This window comes from Pyrus communis, chromosome 5 (genome assembly GCF_041283825.1).
Source record: "Pyrus communis isolate YQ-2024b chromosome 5, ASM4128382v1, whole genome shotgun sequence".
Classification (NCBI taxonomy): domain Eukaryota; kingdom Viridiplantae; phylum Streptophyta; class Magnoliopsida; order Rosales; family Rosaceae; genus Pyrus; species Pyrus communis.
Genome location: NC_142569.1, coordinates 11349518 through 11370592, shown reverse-complemented (window position 1 = coordinate 11370592; position 21075 = coordinate 11349518). Strand labels below are relative to the sequence as shown.

General features: G+C 36.5%; 3 protein-coding genes and 1 pseudogene across 27 annotated transcripts in view; 3 read left to right on the top strand and 1 right to left on the bottom strand.

The window, feature by feature from the left end:
- The window catches only part of LOC137724756 (uncharacterized), a 57075-nt gene that overhangs the window by 30744 nt on the left and 5256 nt on the right, over nt 1-21075 (top strand). For 14 of the 15 annotated variants that reach the window (XR_015962624.1, XR_015962623.1, XR_015962630.1 and 11 more), the window contains exon 1: nt 20740-21055. The gene's annotated coding sequence lies outside the window, so the exon portion shown is untranslated. Of the gene's footprint in view, nt 1-4204; nt 4267-4361; nt 4459-20739; nt 21056-21075 lie in introns of those variants that run through there. The other variant, XR_015962625.1, reaches the window with a different exon arrangement.
- On the top strand, nt 1825-9275 carry LOC137724579 (uncharacterized). Of its 11 annotated transcripts, none has more exons than XR_015962650.1 (9): nt 1828-2069; nt 2621-2758; nt 3043-3125; nt 3624-3667; nt 5534-5622; nt 7641-7698; nt 8020-8080; nt 8220-8268; nt 8995-9275. XR_015962650.1 is itself a non-coding variant. In XM_088694351.1 (8 exons), coding segments are annotated over exons 2-7 (366 nt in total). In that variant the 5' UTR covers nt 1829-2069; nt 2621-2670; the 3' UTR covers nt 8221-8268; nt 8995-9275. The 11 variants fall into 11 exon arrangements, 5 of the variants coding, with proteins under 5 accessions (XP_088550481.1, XP_088550480.1, XP_088550477.1 ...); XR_015962651.1 differs by having other exon boundaries at nt 8746-9032; XR_015962649.1 differs by lacking the exon at nt 8995-9275 and adding an exon at nt 7789-7834 and having other exon boundaries at nt 8220-8735.
- LOC137726719 (uncharacterized) lies at nt 9813-13471 on the bottom strand. The gene is made up of 3 exons (XM_088694327.1): nt 11659-13471; nt 10513-11577; nt 9813-10433 (listed from the first exon to the last, which is right to left on the bottom strand). Exons 1-3 carry the CDS (start codon nt 13343-13345, stop codon nt 10057-10059), a joined length of 3129 nt encoding a protein of 1042 aa, XP_088550453.1. The 5' UTR covers nt 13346-13471; the 3' UTR covers nt 9813-10056.
- Nucleotides 16976-18253, top strand: LOC148696752 (MDIS1-interacting receptor like kinase 2-like; annotated as a pseudogene).

Here is a 21075-nt window from a genome sequence, read left to right as displayed (position 1 = left end):
ATACCATATTTTTGTACTATATTTTCATATCACCTTAGGTAACATTTGATATGGATAGTTATATTATTTGAATTAATCAGATTTTTAAATTTAGTTCATTATTTAATAAACTAATAATTAAGAAAAACTAGTTAATTAAATGATGATTGTGGTATATGAGAGCAGATCCACCCCACAGAAAATTGCCCAGCACCCAGTCAAATTACCAGCCCAGCACCCAGTCCACACCCTCCAGCCCGTGAAACAGCCCGGCACCCAGCCCACGCCAGGCAGCAGCCCAGCCCAAAATGGACAGACCCAGAGGCCGGTCTGTTTGTTGGCGCGTGCACAACACGCGGGGGAGATGGCGAGTAGCCGACAGCTACTGCAGGCAGTGGGGCCCGCGGTGCAGGGCAAGTGGCTGTGTCTGTCAAAGGGCTACGTGGCCCTCCTCAGAGCCGTTGGATTTCCAACGGCTATTTTTTGTAGACCGTTGGATTTCCAACGGTAAAAAAAATTTAAATTTAAGTTTTAAATTGGACCGTCCGATCACAGATCAACGGTCCACGTTTATTTGACCAAAAATTTTAAAAAAAAAGGCCCAACGGTCAGAAATTTGACCGTTGGCCACGTGGCAGCGTGTTGGCTGTTGGATTTGATTATTTTTCAAATCCAACGGTCCAGATTAATTACAACATTAAAATTTATTAAAAATTAATTAAAAAATGTCAAAATTTTTTTAAAAAATACAGAAAAATTTTAAAAAATTAATTTTTTTTTCTATAAATACCTAACCCTCATCTTCCACTTTACACCACATTTCAATATTTTCTACACTTTCTACACTTTCTACATTTGAATATTTTGTACACTTTGAGGGAAAAAAATGACTTCGTGGAAGCTCATTGAAGATCTTAGCGGAAATCTATTCAAAAAATAGTACGTTCAGATAATGACACGTGGCGTGACGAGATTGGTTAAAAATCTTATCGACATCTTGCCTAAATTATTGTAAACAGGAAGTGACACGTGGGTTGTCGGGATTGGTTGAAAATCTTAGCGGAAATCTATTCAAAAAATAGTACGTTCGGATAATGACACGTGGCGTGACGAGATTGGTTAAAAATCCTATCCGAAATTAAAACTATTTTATAAAAAAATTATTTAATATTTTAAATGGACTGGGTGCCAACGCATTTTGAAGGGGTGGAGATCGTTTGTGCCAGCGCATTTTTTAGACTGGGTGCCAGCACATTTTTTTAGGGGTGGAGATGCTTTGGCCTATTACTGTTCATTGAGTCTATTACTGTTCAATTAAGTGGATAAATGCGCTGGGTGCTGGCGCAAAGTGGATAGGGGTGGAGTTGCTCTGAGGAGTCTTTCTCCTTCATTTCCTTGGATTTTGCAAATTTTTCAAATGATGTGGTATAAAAACATGGTATGAATAACATTACTCTATGTTTTATGAGCTTTATGTATGTTTTCTTGAACAATATTTCTCATAATCTCAATTAATTTTTCGATTACCATTGAAAGATCATTCATGTAAAAATTTACTGAAAGCAAAAATTGTTTAGTTATCTAATTGTGACATGACAATTAAATAAATGAAGACAGATTTATCAATACTATATATATATAACTTTGTGTTCTAATGTTAAATTTGAACATATCAAATTTGGTGTAAATTATAACATTCATTGATTATTTACAGAATGGTGTGAAGGATCCTTATCATAAATCCTATAAATGAACAGTGTTTCGGGGTGGATTTCACTTTATTTACAAAATTGCCACCAACCCTTTGGTGCCATTCAGATTGGTAGTTTCTATTTATTAACGAAATTGCCACCGCTTTGCACAGTAGAAGGGCGCCCACTCGTCAATCATCGTGGATTGCTCTGCTTCGACTCCTTTGTCCCGTCCGTTTCCATTCCCTTTTCTTTCCCTCTTTTTCTCTCCCGACTCTCTCCCACTCCCACTGCCCTTCTCTCACGCCCGCTCACCATCTCACTCCGGGCAATACATGCATGAACTCGATGAGAAGGCACCATCTCTTATCTGCAAAGCGAAGAAGAACTCAGCAGATTGTATGTCACTCCTCCCCAATATTTTCTGTTTGTTTTCTTCAATTATTTGTTTTTGAGTTTGTTTCTTTCCCGAGAATAAGAAGAAAGAAACAGGAAAAATATAATATTGGACAGTTAATTATTTATCTTGGAGTGTTATATTTATTCAAGGCATCCAAGAGAATTAGGTACTTAATTGATTGATTACCTGATTGAATTTTTTTGATTTCTCCAAAAGAATTTGTTTTTTTTTGTCCTGGGGCTTGGATGTTTTCTTGAATTTACCACTTTCATCGTGGCTTCCACTCAAATTTTCATTTAATTTAATTTCTTGGGTATTATAGCAAAATATGTATATAGTTTGGTCCTTTTTATGCAGTAGATAGTAGCAAAATATGTATGTAGTTTGGTCCTTTTTATGCAGCTTCAAGCAAGCACATGAGTTTGGTAAGCTTTGGTGTTCATGCTTTGTGTATAGTCTACTGAATTTATATCAGTTTCAGAATTTATAATTGTGATGTTTATAAGTCTACGGAGTCAGTTGCATAATTGTGCGGCATTTTTACATGCAGAGAACAGACGTGCTGAGTCTCACTTCGGCATTCAACCCTCCGTTCCTCTCATGATCTCTCACACCCTCCCTCTAATTTCAGAACAATATGAAGCAGCTCGAGCTCTCAGTGCATTGAATCAATGGCAGTCATCTAGAGGTGATTTTTCTTTGCCTTTTTGTTGGGTTAGTGGATTATTTGCTTAATTTGGGTAGTGAAGGTTCCGTTTTGGCTTAATTTCGATTTTCAACTCTAATAAAATATTGGGTTTTAGGGATTTCTTCTTAGTGATCATCTTCATATTCGATTGGTGATTTGGCATGTGGATTGTCTACTTCTTTGATGAAAACGCTCACTGTTGGAACTAATATAGGTTTCTCATATTTTCTTGCACCATTTGTGAGGGATTTAATTTTCCTTTTCTGGGTTTTCTTATACTCAAGGTATGGTTTACATTCTGGAATTCATGATTCAATTGGAAACCACAATGACATATCAACGTGTGTTGGATATTCATACGAAACAAGTAAGCTCTTATTTACCATTCTGCTTTCATTGACATTGGATTCTGATTCACCTTCTAAATGCGGATTATATGATCGTTATAGTGGAAACCAGTGAACTTATAGGCTTAATGGGCTTACAATAAGCTAATAGTGCTATATTTTCCCTCTCCCTATATGTAGTTTAATATAATTGAACAAGTTCAAAGAGAATGATCAGAATGAAGGTTCGTATTAGATCCGATGTGCTTCCTCTTTCTATGCATTTTGGTTCAAATTAGGGTTTTAGGTCGAAACCTGAAATGAAAAGAGAATAAAATTTGAAGGATCTTCGGATTTTGTGTTTGGATGAGAGGAAAAGATGAGAAATTTGTTAAGAAAAGTTGGTTGTGGTGAAATTTCATTCTTTAAAATCCATCAGATTATGCTTAAATTGTTAAATGTAGTTGTTATTGTTAGCTAATTCATGTTTTTAGTCTTAAATTAAATTTATTGTTTCCCTTGCTTGATTATACTTGCAGCAACTAATCCTGGAAGTTTCAATAACAGAGTCGCTGGCCAGCAGGTGAATACTAAGCAAATTTTATCTAGCATTGAACCATTTCTTAAGATCTGATTCAATTTTATTTAAGGAATTTGAAACCTTTACCTTGAACCATTTCTTATCATAATTCATGGGTTGCTAGCGCAAATATAGTGCAATCTAATGTTTTGATGCATACTTGATTCGGTCTCAAATGCAATATGTTGTAATTCTTTCTAATTTCATTGTTTACCTATCTTTGTGTGGATCAGGCGGTACTAGAAACAGTTGCAAGAGTAAAGTCGAAGAAAAATTAGACGAAAGATGAAAAGTACATGCTTCTAACTTAAATTCAGTACAGTTTTTCATATATTCTTTGTCAATTGAATCTAGCCATTATGGCCTGTTCTCACGAACTATGTTGTAGTATAAATTGGTCGTTTCAACTACATGATGTTTTCAATCTGGATAATGACAACACTGATTGGTCGCAATGTAAGATTGCTTCATGGAAAATATAATTGCTCCGGTTATTTATCTCAACGGTCCTAAATGTAACTTTGTTATTAATATTTTTAGGACAATGTCTTCATAATATCAAATTTTAAATCAAAATATCCAGTGCTGCAACTAGACTTGAGGTAAACTTACTGGCTCATTACAGTTTTGTTAAGTTCATTGGTCTTCTCTTAACAAAAAATGCTGATTTTGAATTGATCTACTGGTTTCATTGTAGATTAATATCAGATTTGGTGGTCGTTATTGTATCTGCAACCTGTGGTGGCATTGCCTTTGCTTGCACTGGACAACCGATCTGATACATACATTCATAAGTACATACGCGTGTACATATATTTCCAAACTTATTGAACTTATTGAACTTATAGAGAAAACTTAATGCTATGATCTTACTTAATGTTCATATTCTGCTTCCTTCATACCAAAACTTGACATGTTATTAGTGAATATTTGCTAGCTGGATACATTATGGACCTTGGAGGTTTCAACTTCTTCAGTGAAATGGTTCAAGTATGTTTTACCCTGCACTTTTATTATCCAAGAAGAAATTGTTCGAATCCAAAAGCGTGCTTATATATATTCAGGGTAGGTTGCTTCCTCCTCCAAAACCAAAAAGTGTACTTATATATATAAGCAACAGGAAGAATTGCTCAGATACCAGTAAGTGAGGCTTTTTAAGTCGTATTATAAATGCACTGGCTAAGCCTATTGATGGTTGGGGTGAATTGCCGCATATGAAATTGAGCACAATTTTGCATAGCCCACTTGTTTCTCGAGAAGAGATGGGAAACATGCTCAATTTTCATGCCTTTGATATTTTGGTTCTTTCTGAACCTAGAATTAGTGTATCCAAAGCTTTGGACGTTGTCAAGACTTTGGGCTTTTCTGGTAGCTTCATAGTTGATTTTTCTATGTGTGTGTGTGTATATATATATATATATGGGTTTGATTACAAAATTCTGTAGATTGAAAATTGATACTTTATGTTGTCATTTACTTGGTACAAGAAGATTTTTTATTTTGAAAATGAAAGGTGCACTATACTTGGAACAAAATTCTTCAGACTGTTGGGGTGTGCCTAAGGATGCTAACTTGGTTCATAGAGACTGTTTTGCATTGCTTCTTTTGTTACTACATTATATGATATGGAGGACATAATTTTTTTATTTATCATTTTGAAAGTTTTCTGGACCCCTGATTTTTGAACGTGCAAGTCATCAAGAGAAAATCCAGAATGTAAGCTCAGCTCAAGAAGGTTTATATTTTTGCAAGTCCATTTTTCTTTTGCTAATGTCAATTATTTGTCTCTCAAAGGGAAAGATACCTGACATATGACGTTTCTTTCAATCGTTTTGCCTTTTTTGTTTACTGAGAAACATATGAAATTAGGAGGAAGGTTATGTTCTTCTGTGTCGTTAGTCTACGGCAAGCGAATTGGGATCGGTCTCGAAGAGCTCTGCATGTTTACCGTTTCCAAGGTACGCTGTTCATCGATCTCAACTTTTAATTTATTTCACATTTTATTTATTTATTATAGTTTTGGGTTTGTAAAAACCCTTGATTGAATTGGGTGCTGGTATGGTCCCTTACAGGAGAAAAAAGTTTTATTGTTTTCCTTAAAATTTTAGTTTTTGTTAATTTATTTTTATTTTTTTCACAAAGGAACTTAGGTGGTAGCTGTATTACTAATTAGCTACAGAAGTCATATATTCTTATGAGTATGGTATAGATGCAGGTGTTGCTTTTTGGGATGAAAATACTTTAAATATAGAGGAAAAATTGATTGATATTGGGTTGTACGCAGAAATCTAAACACTTTGTTGCTGAAGGCTCTACGAGGCATACAGACTGTTGGGAGATTTGGACATTATATTCTCTATCTGCTGCTATTTTATTACTTTTTTTTATTCTTGGAATTACATTACAAGTATATAACTGTATGAACACTTTGGGTAGATGTGGTGAGTTATACATGAATCATTTGAGATGCAGGGCTATTATAATCGAATTAGATGTGGCAAGCCATACACGAATCATTTGAGATGCAGGGCTATTATAATTGAATTAGATGTGATGAGCCATACACAAATCATTCAAAATTTCTGCACTTTTTTGTTTCTATATATGCCGTTTGGCTATAAAATTTGTGATTACATGCTCAGATAAAATTTCACATCGAGATTTCAAACATTGTACCGCATTATGGATAAGAACAAAAATTGACCTTCTAAAACATATGTAAAGTTATACCTTCCGGATACAAACTGTCCAGGTAAATAAAATCTTTTACTGTCAAGTCTTAGTAATTCTAGTATAACTAATTAATATGTCTTTTTCTGGGTTTGTCTGCCATGTGTGTTATGATTTGTTCTAGCTAATGGACTATCTAAAAATGTTATGGTTTTCATAGCGGTATTTACGTAGTCTGTCTCTCTCAACTGGGTTTTCTCTGTCGTTGGCCCAATTCATTCTGCTGCAGATTGTTCCCATTTTTCACTTTCGTTGAGGTAAAAGCTCAAGTCTGTGTATTTTTGTGGTCGACAAGTTGGTAGGGCAAATTGTACTTTGCTCTGCATATGAGCAATGTCTAAGTTTTACCTATTTTGATAATGCTTGGTATGTACTTCTTGATTTTTAATTTGGTTTTTGTGTTTTGAGTTGGACAGACAGTTCATAGGTTTGGTTCCATAATCATTCGGAGAAGAAAAATACAAAGAGGACAACACAATAACCCTAGCACGATTATGTATGGAATGAATTAAATCTATTAAAGAATTATATTTTGGATGTGTTGTTAGGAAGAAACACCAACACTCCAAATATTTATGAATTTGATTCCTTATAAAATAGGTTAATTGTATGGGTTACTTCTTTTAGCACTAATTTTTTGTTAAATTTCATTTTTGTTTAGTTTTTGACTTTCCTTTGGGAGGACTTTTAATTAAGCATGCATCTTTGGTGTAATACAATTATATTCTTGAGGTCTGGATTTTTTTCTCTTTACTTTTCTCCCCATTATGATCTAACGGAAGACGTGGCACAGAACCGAGCGCAATGGCGTTCTAGCCTTCATTCAGCTGACCCCACTTAGTGGGAAAAGGCTTTGTTGTTGTTGTTGTTGTACTTTTATGCCCATTATATGTTTGAGTATCTATCTTTTGGCTTATTATCAATGAAAAATTATTATATGAGGATTTTGACTATTGACTTATCAATGGTATATTTACTAAGGTTAGTTTAAGAGAGGATAAAAAATTTGTTTTCACAGATGAAATTAATCAAATGTCCCAGGCTCTACGGTTCAATTCTCTCGGTATGCACTATGGACATTATTCAAGAAATTGATGGTTGTTTTAGCATAGTGAGATTTCCGTTGTACGGTTAAAGGATTATGCTTTTAGTTTTCTCTTTGATCAGTTAAATGCTAGAAATACAGATTTGCATTTTCTTTACTTGAATTTGAGTATTTTTTTTTTCTTTCTCAATTCTACCACAGAGATAAGTATAAAAGTTCTAGGAAGAGATTGAAATTGGTGAAATGCTCACTGAGGCTGGTAAGGAATTGATATTGGAAATTATGAAGCGACAGATTTTATTTGACTTTGATTTGAGTGTTAAGTCATTGGATGGAAATTTTATTGCAGTTATCTTGACACTATATGCTGCGAGTATCTTGACACACTATAATAGGTCTTCCTTTTGGCAAGTTTGTGTTTCTTATTCGCATTCATGATTCTATAATCATTTACATTTGCTTTTGCATGATATCTCATAAATTTGATGTGAATATATTTATTGTATTTTAACCTTTTTAGCCAATGATTTGATTGATAACTTAAAGTCGATTTCTTTTTCTTTATGTCTACATATTACAGGGGCAACGAGGATGGGGTTTGAAGTCGAACGCTTGCATGGGACAGATTCCAAGATTATTTAGTAAGTCACTGATTAAGTCATATTAAACTGCCTTCATTTCGTTTTGTGTCCATGGTCTAATTTTACTTGGATGATTTAATTCTATCGGATGATTTCTACTGGGTTTTTTTTTCCATTTTGTACTTTAAATATGTTTAAGGTTGAAGGAGTCAATGATGGAATTCTGGATGCCAAAGAGAAGAAGCCTGGTATTGTTTCTTCTTTCTTTTTGAGTGAGCATCTCTTTCTTTTCTTCGAATTTTGCTTCTTTCTTTTTGTTGTCGAATGTTTCAAAATTTCAACTCAAAGTTCGTGTGCATTGTTGAGGAGTGTATTTTGCCATTAGTAGGAGTGTATTTTGCCATTAGTAGGCCATTATTCTTTCTTTTCAGTAATTGTTTCTTTATTTTTTTCGTATTATTTTTTGCCAAACCTAATCATCATAGCAAAGCTTTTTCAAACAAATTTTTTTAAATGTGTTGCGAAATGAATGATGCGAGAAAAAAATACAATGCGAGTATCTTTGCACGCTATAACTGGTTTTCTTTTTGGCAAGTTTGTGTTTCTCATTCGCATTCATGATTCCATTATCATTTACATTTGCTTCTGCATGATTTCTCATAAATTGGATATTGTATTTATTGTATTTTAACCATTTTATCGAAGCAAATGATTTCATTGAACAGATGCATCAGTTACATGCTGCAAGTGTACGATGGCGAAGGCATTACGGTGCCTTCGAATGATCACTTTCTTTTTTTGGGGTTTTTGACAGATTACATTAAATTTTATTATTGTTTATTTGATGAAGTTCTCGATTAAGAGCAGCTGCACTTGCATTTTTGTTCAGGACTAGCAACTGTAATAGTAAATAGTACAGTGTGACAGATTCTCTTATTTACGTCTGAATATGAACAGTTTATTGTATCATATAGGAAAGAGGAAAAGAAAATATGAGATGATATTGAAGAAAGCCTTGCAAAGTGTATGCCTGCTTAATTCAGATACCACAACTTCGGTTATTGTTTAGGTGAGGTGTTCTGTTTGTGTGAAAATATTTGAGTCGAATATTTTAAGCATTGTGTCAACAACTTGAGATGGTTGTAAAACAGTGCATGTAGCGTTGATGCCTTTTACTTTACATGCATATTTGTTTCATTCGAACTAAACTTGCAGTGTACATATTTATGCAAAAGATAAGACCTTTGGAGCCTGATACTCTTTGTTAGAATTTCTGTTATAAAATTAGGGAGGGATCCTGTCCATTTATGCTTCTATTTAGTAATATTGGGGTGGTAAAGATTTCTAGGGTGTTTTTTGGGTTGTTTTCAAACTGCATTCCTTTCTTGCAAGACGACATTAAGAGGCATTTTTTCAGTCATACATTATGGCAGCACTTCGTTTTGATTTGTAAACAAACTATATGCTTTATCTTTGTCTTGGAGTGGTCTGGTTACTTGAAACTATAAGTACAATATTAAGGACATAATACGATCTGCAAATGAATGTTTCTTATAGCATGAATATCCATGTATAGCAAGCAAAGTATCACTTCATTGGTTCTTACGTACTGTACTGTCATTTCAGTTACTTTGTGTAGAAATTATTCATGCATGTTTCAAGTCCCGATTAATGCATTCAATCCCCGCAGCAAAGTGCGGGTACATTTTCTAGTGGTCCTTGATAGAGAGATAATTACAATCACAATATCAATGACGACAAATAGGAAAATCAAACCAAAAAAGAAAGTATCTCGATAGAACACTTGTGTGTAACTGGTTATTCATGCAAGTACGAATTCCACATTACCAGACACAATTTGCAACACTCTGTAGTAATCAGGGTGGTGCAGATATCAATTACATGTTTATGAAGTTTGTTGTAAACATCAAGAAAAAAATTAAAAAAAATAAAATCCAGAACTTCTCCTTATTTGATAGACTGCTTGCAGCAAGATTTCTAATGTGAAGTTGGAGCTACACGATCTCTATTTTCTTCTAGTTTTGAAGGGCCGATAGCTTGTTGATGGTAAGCATACCAAATGGCTCAGGAAGGCAAGGAAGACTCTGAGCTGATAGATTTTGTGACACAAAATGCATTGTCGGACGCAACCCAGGACGCGTCTGTACACAAGCCAGTGCTATACTCATTACAAGCACCACTGCCTTTGCCAATTCATTGGCTGGAGGCTCTAGTCGTTGATCTAACACATCTTTCAGAAGCAAGTCTGCATTTCCTTTCATTGACGTTGATGATTCTAATAGCTGGGACTCTAGGATATCCCTAGGGTGCCTTCCCATCATGACTTCTAGTGCCACCACTCCGAAGCTATAAACATCACACTTGTCCGTCACCTGCATAATATATGCAAGCTCTGCGTATAAAGAGAACAAAATATGTCAACTCTACAAAAGATAGTACAAAGTTGCACAACATTAAAATTTTTACATTACCTGGGGCCATGTATCCTAGCGTACCAACAATGTTGGTCCAGTTAGATGAATCAATACTCAATAGTTTCGCTGTTCCAAAATCTGAGAGTCGGGGCTCAAAATCCTGCTCGAGCAATACATTATTAACAGTTACATCACGATGCACAATTGGTGGTGAGCAGTCATGGTGCAGATAAGAAAGTGCACAAGCAAGTCCTTGCACAATTTTTACCCTTGTTGGCCAGCCAAGTTCAGTAACCCCTTCTACCCCATACAATGCTTTTCCGAGGCTGCCTCTCTCTAAGTATTCATAAAGCAAGAATATGCAACCCTTCCTTGTAGAGAAGCCATATAGCCTTATGACGTTTCGATGCCGGATAGTTGTCAAAGTCCGGATTTCATTCTGAAAACTTTGAAGATTGATCGCTGGAACGTCATTAGAGTCGTTCGTGTTAAGCCTCTTAACTGCAACAACTTGGCCTGATTGGAGCTCTGCCTTGTAAACCTTTCCAAAACCTCCTTCGCCAATGCAGTATTTCTCATGAAAGTCATCTACAGCCTTCACAACTTCTGCAAACGTAAATTTTACTTCCTCTTGCAATATCATTGCTTCAAAACTGTCGAAGTTTTGAGAAGGTTTGATTACCGGAGGCCGGATCGTGGACCTCTTACGAAACATAAGAAAGAGAGCAGCAATGGAAATTGCACCTACTGTGAAACCCCAAAGGGAATAAAGGAAAACAGATACTATATTCTTGTTAGCACTTTTGGAATTTGTACTGTAGGACTTACATTCAGTTGGTCTCCCTGCATGACTCCATAAGCCATAGTAACCAACAAAAGTGCCCGTTGAAAACGTATTGATAATGCTACAAGGTGGGAATGGCCCTGTTAAGTTGTTATACGAAAAGTCATAGCTACTTATATTTAGAGTCAACAGGTCAGCTAATGCTGATTGGATTTCGCCTGAGAGATGATTGTGCGAGGCATTGAAAACTTTTAATTCTGTGAGCATGCGCAATTTTGATGGTATTGCACCCGATAGCGAATTGCTGCTGAGATTCAAGTAGACCAAACCTGTTAAACCTACAGCAAGAAATAGATGAATTGGTATTACCCCTGTCAAATTGTTATTAGACAATAAAAAAAGCTTGAGGTCCAACATACCTGAAATCCGTGGGATCACTCCTGTGAAGTTGTTAGCGGACAAATCGAGTTGCTGAAGGTGAGATAAATTGCCTAGACTCTGAGGAATCTCTCCTGTGAAGTTGTTAGCGAACAAATCAAGTTGTTGAAGGTCAGATAAATTGCCTAGACTCTGAGGAATCTCTCCTGTGAAGTTGTTAGCGGACAAATCAACTTGTTGAAGGTCAGATAAATTGCCTAGACTCTGAGGAATCTCTCCTGTGAAGTTGTTAGCGGACAAATCAAGTTGTTGAAGCTGAGTCAATTTGCCTAGACTCTGAGGAATCTCTCCTGTCAAGTGGTTATCGTCCAAATAGAGTAGCTGAAGCTGAGTCAATTTGTCTAGACTCTGAGGAAACTCTCCTGTGAAGCTGTTAGCGGACAAATGGAGTTCCTGAAGCTGAGTCAATTTGCCTAGACTCTGAGGAATCTCTCCTGTCAAGTCATTACCAGACAAATCGAGTGTATGAAGCTGAGTCAATTTGCCTAGACTCTGAGGAATCTCTCCTGTCAAGTGGTTATAGGACAAATAGAGTCCCTGAAGCAGAGTCAATTTGCCTAGACTCTGAGGAATCTCTCCTGTGAAGCTGTTACCGGACAAAAGGAGTTCTTGAAGCAGACTCAAGTTGCCTAGACTCTGAGGAATCTCTCCGTTGAATTTGTTGGAATAAAGGCTTAGATCCTGCAATTGTGTCAACTGCCCAATTTCTGCTGAAATGGTTCCGCTGAAGCTATTCTCAGGAAGGAACAAAGAAACCAATTTCGTCCAATTGGAGAACAGAGAAGGAAGGATTTGACCAATAAATAGATTATTAGTCAAATCCAATTGAACGAGGTTTTTCAGATTGGACAAGGACAGTGGCAGTTCCCCATTGAGTTTATTGAAAGACAGGGACAAGTAGGTGAGGTTTGTGCAAAGACCAAGATCAGAGGGGATAGAAGAGTTTAATGAGTTGGATGAAAGATCAAGGAACTGGAGATCCCTGAGTTTGCCTATAGAGGGTGGAATTTTCCCTTCCAGAAGATTCCCACTCAGGTCAATATGTTGAAGACCAGAAATCAAACCTATATTGTCCGGAATTGGGCCAGAGTTTAAGGAGTTGTACGAAAGATCAAGGAACTGGAGATCCCTGAGTTTGCCTATAGAGGGTGGAATTTTCCCTTCCAGAAGATTCCAACTCAGGTCAATATGTTGAAGACCAGAAATCAAACCTATATTGTCCGGAATTGGGCCAGAGAATTGGTTATCACTGTAGTAAAGACCGTTGTTGCCAAAGTCCAAAATTGTGAGGCCGGAGAGATTTCCAATGGCTGATGGTATGGGCCCTCGGAAATAGTTGCCACTCAAGTTGAAGTGGGTGAGATTTGGAAATAGGGAAAAGTCGAAAAGAGCCAGTGTTCCGTTAATTTCCATGCGGGAGAGCTGTATTTCGGAGACCGTTTTGGTTTTGGTGCAGACAATGGCAGTCCAGTTGCAGAGGCTGTTGAGGTTGGTGAGGGACCATGAATGGAGTAGCGAAGGTGGCGATGATGATGATGGAGAAAAGCCAGCCTTCCATTTGATGAGCGATTCTGCTTGTTTTCGTGGAGATATTGATGTCGTTTTGATCAGTGGCAATGCGAACAGCAGCAGGAGAATATAATGAAATGTCATGGTTTTGAGCTGCATGATGATCTGTTATTTTTTCGTGGAGTTTATGATCTGTTATGGTCCAAGGCGCAAATAAATCGGAGCTAATAACAACTTTGGAGGTGCATGCAGAGTTTATGATCCTTTCTTGACGCTTGGAATTTCGCACATGACCATTAAAGGACGCGTGCCTTTAATCCTCTGCTGCCTCTGACTTCCAATAAGCTCAATGATTGCCGCTGCCGGGCCCGCCGAAAGCTTCATTGGGTCGGCCGTTCCGAGAAGCTACCCGAAAGTACAAGTTTTTCTGAATTTCCTTCGTTTTTTTTTTGTCGCAAGGTTTTTCTGTTTTTCATTTACTTTTTATTATATGCATATGTTTGTGGTTCCTGAATTTCGAATTTCCATGGGCATTTGGCAAATTGTCCATTTCATTAGCCAATTGGCTAATTTTGTCGGGCCTGAAAATGTTTACAAATTTGTCCATTTGAATTTCTAGTTAATTAATTTAATTAATTGTTACTTGGAAGGTATTGCAAGTGTTTTGGTGAGGACATGATCAACGCGGTTCACTTGCAGCTCTGCTGCTTGCTCTATTTGAAAATCACTCATCAGAACATTTGTTGTACTCTTCTAGATATTCTTTTCTTTTTCGCTTACGCGTCGTATTTTTCTTAATTACGTGTGACACATTTTCATGCCTTAACCTACACGCTTGACGTTGATGTCTGATATTTATGCGTCAACTCCACACTTGATCAAGACATCCTTCACAACAGTCCACGCACGCTGAGACTGGACTTTGTTCAGTCTGTGCACAAGGCTGGGGCCAAGGGACAGCTCTTGATTGAGTTGAAAAATCCTTTCCGAATTTCCAAGCGTAAGGAAAGGATTAGAAAATCTGTGCCTCCGAAATTTAACAGAGTTTACACTAGGTTGCATGGACACTCTGAAACTTCGATGTGTCGTTGTGTTTTTAGTCTTCCACTAGGTTGTATGGACATTCTAAAACCCGAAGTGTCGGAGTGTCGGACACGATCAAGATACAGTAGTAGGAGAATAAGAAACAGCTATGGAGGCCTTTCTCTCTATCTTATGTTGCCAAAAGTCTCATGCATTATTAATATATTAGTTTTAAAAGGCCATATAAAGAAAGAAAAAAAAAGATTAAAGATATGATCGTAGCTTGCCAGACTATTTCAACAACTCTGGATGAACTATTTCGAGAACAGATCCTCTCCGGATTGAAACAGCCGGATTTCAAGGATTAATTGATCCGAACCTTTAAAATTTAATCTAACAGTCAACAACTATTATGAATTTAAAAAAAAAAAAAATTTAACCGTTGGATTAAAATTTAAGAATCCAAATCGTTTCATCCTTAAGCTCCCGCTGTTTAGATCCGGACGGGATCTGTTATCGTTTTTTTCGACATGCTGCTATAGCAGTGCACGGGCAGCTGCTGTGCCGGCCTACAGCTGGGTCTAATTTTCTTTTTCCCATTTTACCTTTTTATTGTACACGTCTGTCTGTCTATTTTCCTTTTTGTTGGTTGTTGTGCCGTCCTCCGGAAGGGTCTCTTTGACAGGAGATTTTTTATTGTGATCGTCACCCGAAGTGATAAATCACGTGTTTCAATATAAATGGTGGGTTATGTATGTTAAAAGGTTAATAACTTAAAAATTAAAATTTTCCACCACTTGCATAAAAACACATGATGTACCATCCGTATTCCCGTCACAACTAAAAATTTATCCTCTTTGACCCTCTTTTAGTTGCTACCGTTAACATTGAAAGAGTATTTTCAATCATAAAATTTATGAAGAATTGATTGAGAAATCAAATAGGAGATCAATTGACAAATGATAGCATGATTATTTTTATAGAAAAATATATTTGATAGTATTGGTAATGAAGTTGTTATGCAACGCTTCCAAAGCATATAACATGTTGAGAATATTATAATTTATTGTATGAAAAAATCTTATGGATTGCTTGGTAATTCTATAGCATTTTTATTTGTGACTTTGTTGTTTGAGGATGTATCATTCATACCGATCTCTTGTTTCGCCCCTGACCATAGTAACAATTTTTTTTTTATAAAAGTTGGCATTAACCAGTTATACACATTTTATAAAATCCAAAAATTTAATTAACGAACTTCTAGTGTAAGGATTAATTCTATATTAAATTATGATAAAAGTTCATGATTGCAAATTATAAAGAGAGTTTTAACGAAAAGCCTACGGTATTGTTCACTTTAACGAAAAATCAAATTTTTACACTAAAAAATCAATCATGGTACTATTCACTTTACCCTTTATTTTGTCTTTATCGTTAAAACTCAAAATTTTCAAACTATTTTCATTAGTTTTCTCAATTATAAATTCTACTCTTTGTTTATGGGAAATATTTCAGCTGATTGATTGATACATACATTTTTTCAATATTTCATTTATACAGACATTTATTCAATATTTCATCAGGCATCTTTGAAATGTTCTACTTAACTAATTGATTATTCTGTCTTGAGAAGCACATTAGGGTAGGCAGTAGACCAATTGAAAAACATCTAATTCATTAGTATCAAGTCTTTGGTCAACAATGATAATATACAGCATCATCATTAATTCATTAGTATCAAGTCTTTAAGTCTTTGGTCAACAATGATAATATACAGCATCATCATCAGGGAATCTTCTAGTGCCCTTTATATTTTTCAATTTTTGTTGTCCCTTTACCTTTGTCGAATGAATGCGAAATATTTGAAGCAGCATAAACTCTCCGATAATGTATTTACCAGTCCAATCTTGCCTTCAGTGATCTCCAATTGGAGTCTAGTTGTCCATTTGAATCTTCGACGCAATAGCTTCAGTGGGAATATTCCACCTGAGCTTGGGCAGTTGACAGATTTGAATTATCTAAGCCTAGACTCTAATTATTTTGGTGGGGGACTTCCTAGTCAAATTGGAAATCTAAACTTGCTATACACACTAAACGTGATCAGGAACCATTTGACAAGAAAGATCCTTCAGAGTATCGGCAATTTCACTTAGATTCAATTTCTCAATTTGTCTAATAACAATTTGGCAAGAGTGATCCCTCAGAGTATCGGCAATCTCACTCCGATTCGGTTTCTCAATTTGTTTAGTAATTATCTGACAGGAGTGATCCCTTTGAGTACGGGCAATTTCACTCAGATTGAGTCTCTCGATTTGTCTAATAACAATTTGACATGAGTGATCCCTTGGACTATTGGCAGTTTCACTGAGATTCAGTATCCCAATTTGTCTAATAACAATTTAACAAGAGTGATCCCTCAGAGTATCGGCAATATCATTAGATTCGGTATCTCAATTTGGCTAATAACTATATGACGGGGGTAATGCCACCTGATCACGGCATGTTTGACAATCTACAGTTTTGTTACCAAATGGATTTTAGCAGCAATTTACTCTCGGGAGCAATACCTTCAAACTTGGGCGAGCTCACAGGATTAGAGATTTTCAATATATCACACAACCATCTCTCAAGGGAAATCCCATCAGAATTTTTTAACATGGATAGACTAACCATCTATGACTTTCTTATAACAACCTCACAAGGCCAATCCCAACTTGTGGCGTTTTCCAAAATGCACCAGCTGATGCTTTTGTCGGAAACTATGGCATGTGGAGAGATGCAAGGGGAAAGGCTCCATGTGATTCCTCTAGCGGAAATTCTGAAATAAACAACGACAATTCGAAACGAAAAAACATCATATCCTTTTTGGGTTTTGACGTGGTTGAAACTATCATTGGTTTCTTTATCATTTTAGTATTATGCAAGATATCCAATCTCCAGCATCAGGATATCAAAACTTCTCAGAACTTTGAGAATTTTGAGTCGATGATATTGCAAGTGGAAGTAAAGTTTACATTTGGGGAACTTGTGAAAGTCATAGATGACTTTCATGAGAAATACTGCATTGGGATAGGAGGATTTGGAAGAGTATACAAGGTAGAGTTGGAGTCAGGCCAAGTTGTTGCAGTTAAGAAGCTTAATACGGAAGACTCTAACGACATTCCAGCAATTAATTCCGAAGTTTTGAGAATAAAATCTGAACTTTGATAAATATCCGACATCGCAACATCATAAGGCTTTACGACTTCTGTTCAAGGACAGGTTGCATATTCTTGTTTTATGAATACTTTGAGAGAGGCAATCTGGGAAAATCATTGTATGGGGTTGAAGGGGTTATTGAACTTGGCTGGGCTACAAGAGTCAAAATTTTGAAAGGACTTGCTCATGCACTTTATTACTTGCACAATGACTGCACTCCGCCAATTGTGCACCATGATGTAACTGTCAATAATGTATTACTCGATCAAAATTTCGATCCTCGGCTCTCAAATTTCGGAATTGCAAGACTGCTGAGTACTAATTCATCCAACCGGACACATATTGTTGGTTCATTTGGCTACGTGGCACCAGGTAATGAAACACTTAAACTTGTACATTTTAGGTTCATATTAATTTTAGCATCTTAAGATATTGTTTACTTTTTTTGACGTGCAAAGCTTGCATTGACTATGCGCGTCACGGATAAGTGTGACGTATATAGCTTTGGAGTCGTAGCCCCATAAGTGATGATGGGAAAGCACCCTAGGGATATGCTAGAATCCCAACTATTAGAATCATCAAGCTTATCGCAGGACAACGTAGGGTTTCTTTTGAAAAATGTGTTAGACCACGCTTGAGCCTCCGACCGATGAATTGTCAAAGGCAGTGGTGCTTGTGATGAGTTTAGCGTTGGCTTGTACACGTGCGCATCCTAGATCTTGACCTCCGATGTCTTTTGTGTCACAATAACTATCAGCTCAAGCCCTGCCTTGCATTCCTGAACCATTTGGTATTCTGAGCATCAGCAAGCTAATGGGGCTGGGACAACAAGCTAATGGAAGCTAGGAGCCGAATTCTATGTTTACTTGAGCTGTAAGATTGACACATAATGGCCATTACTTTTGTTTCTTGTTTATCTATGCTTGAAGCTATTAATCATAATATATATCAACCAAACAACATTTAGAGTGTGTTTAAAAACTATTTCAATTTTAGTTTGCTTTATTTTTCATGTTTGAGATCTTCTGTCCCACGAATAAAAGAAACCTGCATCAATCATACCAAAAAAAAAACTTGTGTAGGGCTTGCCACTGGATTTTTCTAAGTGACATTACAATCCACTCAAAACTTGCGACTTGGCAAGTTTAAATATAGTCTTTTATCATTTTTTTATATTTCACATTCCCATAATTAATTTTATACTAATTAATATCCATCATAAAATCAATCTAGTTATTTGGGTAAATTACACAAAATTACCTCAACTATTGGTCTTACGACACTTTTATACCTAATATTTTTAAAATGACAATGTCATACATCCGTCAGTTTTTCTGTTAAGTGCTGACATGACTACATGCGGGATCCACTCACTAATCCAACTGGATTAAAAAATTATTAAATATATTTTTAATAATTAAAAATAAAAATAATAATTTTTTTTATTAAATCATTCACTCTCTTCTCTCTCTCTTCTCTGCATCCCCAAAACCCCTTCCCACCCGACTCCCTTCTCCACTCCCCTCCCTCTTTCTCTCTCTCCTCCCCCATCTTCATCTTCTTCCCTGCAACCCAAATAAAAAAAAATAAAATAAAATAAAAAAGCCATCTTCATCTTCCCTGACCCCCCTATTCTCCCCCAGCTAAGCCCAACCTGCAACCTAGAAAAAAAGAAAAAAAAAAGCCATCTTCATCTTCCCTGACCCCCCTTCCCAGCAACCCATCCCTTTCTTCCCTCCTCTCGTCTTCCCTAAACCCTCCACACCCACCCTCGCACCCACTACCTGCAACCCAAAAAAAAACCCAGATCCCATCTACCCAGGCGAAGGTCGATTCCGTAGGTGGAGAACTTGGGCACTGAGAAAATGGGGGGAATGGGTGTGGATTTAAGGAGTGGGGTGTGTATAGGAGGGATGAGGGTGGGTGCGGGGAGAAGACGAATTGGGAAGAAGATGAAGATAGGGGAGAAAAGAGGAGAGGATGAGGGGAAGGGGTCAGGGAAGTTTGGGCTTTTTACTTTTTTTCTTTTTTTTTTTCTTCTGGGTTGGCAGGTAGGGGGAAGAAGATGAAGATGGGGGAGAAGAGAGAGAGACAGGGAGGGGAGGGGGAGTCGGGTGGGAAAGGGTTTTCGGGATGCAGAGAAGAGAGAGAGGCGAGAAAGAAGGGGGAGAGAGACAGGAGAGAGAGAGAGATTTAATAAAAAAATTATTTTTTTAATTTTTAATTATTAAAAATATATTTAATAATTTTTTAATCCAGTTGGATTAGTGAGTGGATCCCCCATGTAGCCACGTCAACACTTAACAGAAAAATTAATAGAAAAACTGACGGAAGTATGACATTGGCGCAAATTCGTAAGATGAAGTATGACATTGTCATTTTAAAAAGATTAGGTATGAAAGTGTCGTGAGACCAATAATTGAGGTAATTTTGTGTAATTTACCCTAATTTCTTCTTATCCCCTTTTTTTCTTCCCAAATGTTCCCTCCAAATTATATTTTGCAGTAGGACTCTTCATTTTATTCCCTCCCTGTTTCTTGCTTTTCTTAAACAATATATATATTCGGCACCCAGTGATGATTGGGGGTTTTTGGTTCCTTAAACAATACTCTTTTTGTTTACCAAAAAAAAAAAAAAAAAAAAAAAAAAAATCCTTTTTTTGTTCATTATACAATTGTTTGTTTGATCGCATATTAGGGTTATTTGTTTCCTTCTTATAATCGGGCGTTTTTGGGTTCGGGTGAGGAGGTTTCTCTATATTTATAATATGAATTCTGTTATTTGGCTATGTTTGACACAACATCTACTTTTCTTTATTATGAGTATTTTAAGAATATGTTAGTCTAATTTTGATTTTTTTTTCAATTGATATGAGAATGCTGAGGCAATGGAGATCTGAAAAATTTGGGAACAAAAAAGAGAGTGAGAAAAAGAAGAAAAAAAAGAACCATTACATTGATCTCATGGTGTATGATGTATATTAATTAGTATAAAAATAATTATGAGAATGTAAATATAAAATAATGATAAAATATTTTATTTAAAAATTACCATGAAATTTGAGTGGATTGAAGTATCACTCAACAAAATCCAATGGCAAACCATGTTCCACACAAATTTTTCTCTAATCATACTGCTCACGTAATCAAAGCGAATGATACTAATATTATTATCAAACAAGAAATACAAATAGAGTAACATATTTATATAATTAATTGAGATTTCTTTTCTTTTTTCGTATCTGTGTCTTGTGTAACACACCAGTGCCACCTCATCTTTCCCGCCTTATAAATCCACTTAAATACCGAAAAACCCTCAAAGTCCCCACTGATTCTTCTTCCTCGTCTTCTTTATCACCTCCTCCGAGACCGCGGCCCCTCAAGGTCTCACCTTTTCGATTCCGAATCCCGCATTTCGCTAATCTCGGCAATGAGTTCCTCGCAAACCCTCAGATCCAGGACACCCAGAAGCCGCGAAAAGAAAACCCTAAACCCAAATCCCTCGAAAGTCTCAGGCAACGAGGCACTGAGCACCCAGATCCCTCAGAAGTCCGAAGCACTCATCCGCCGTGCCCAAAACGCCAACTTCGCGCTCTCCATAGGAGACATCAGAAGGGCCGCCGCCAAGAGCAAGGAAAAGTTGGTTGTGGTGAAATTTCATTCTTTAAA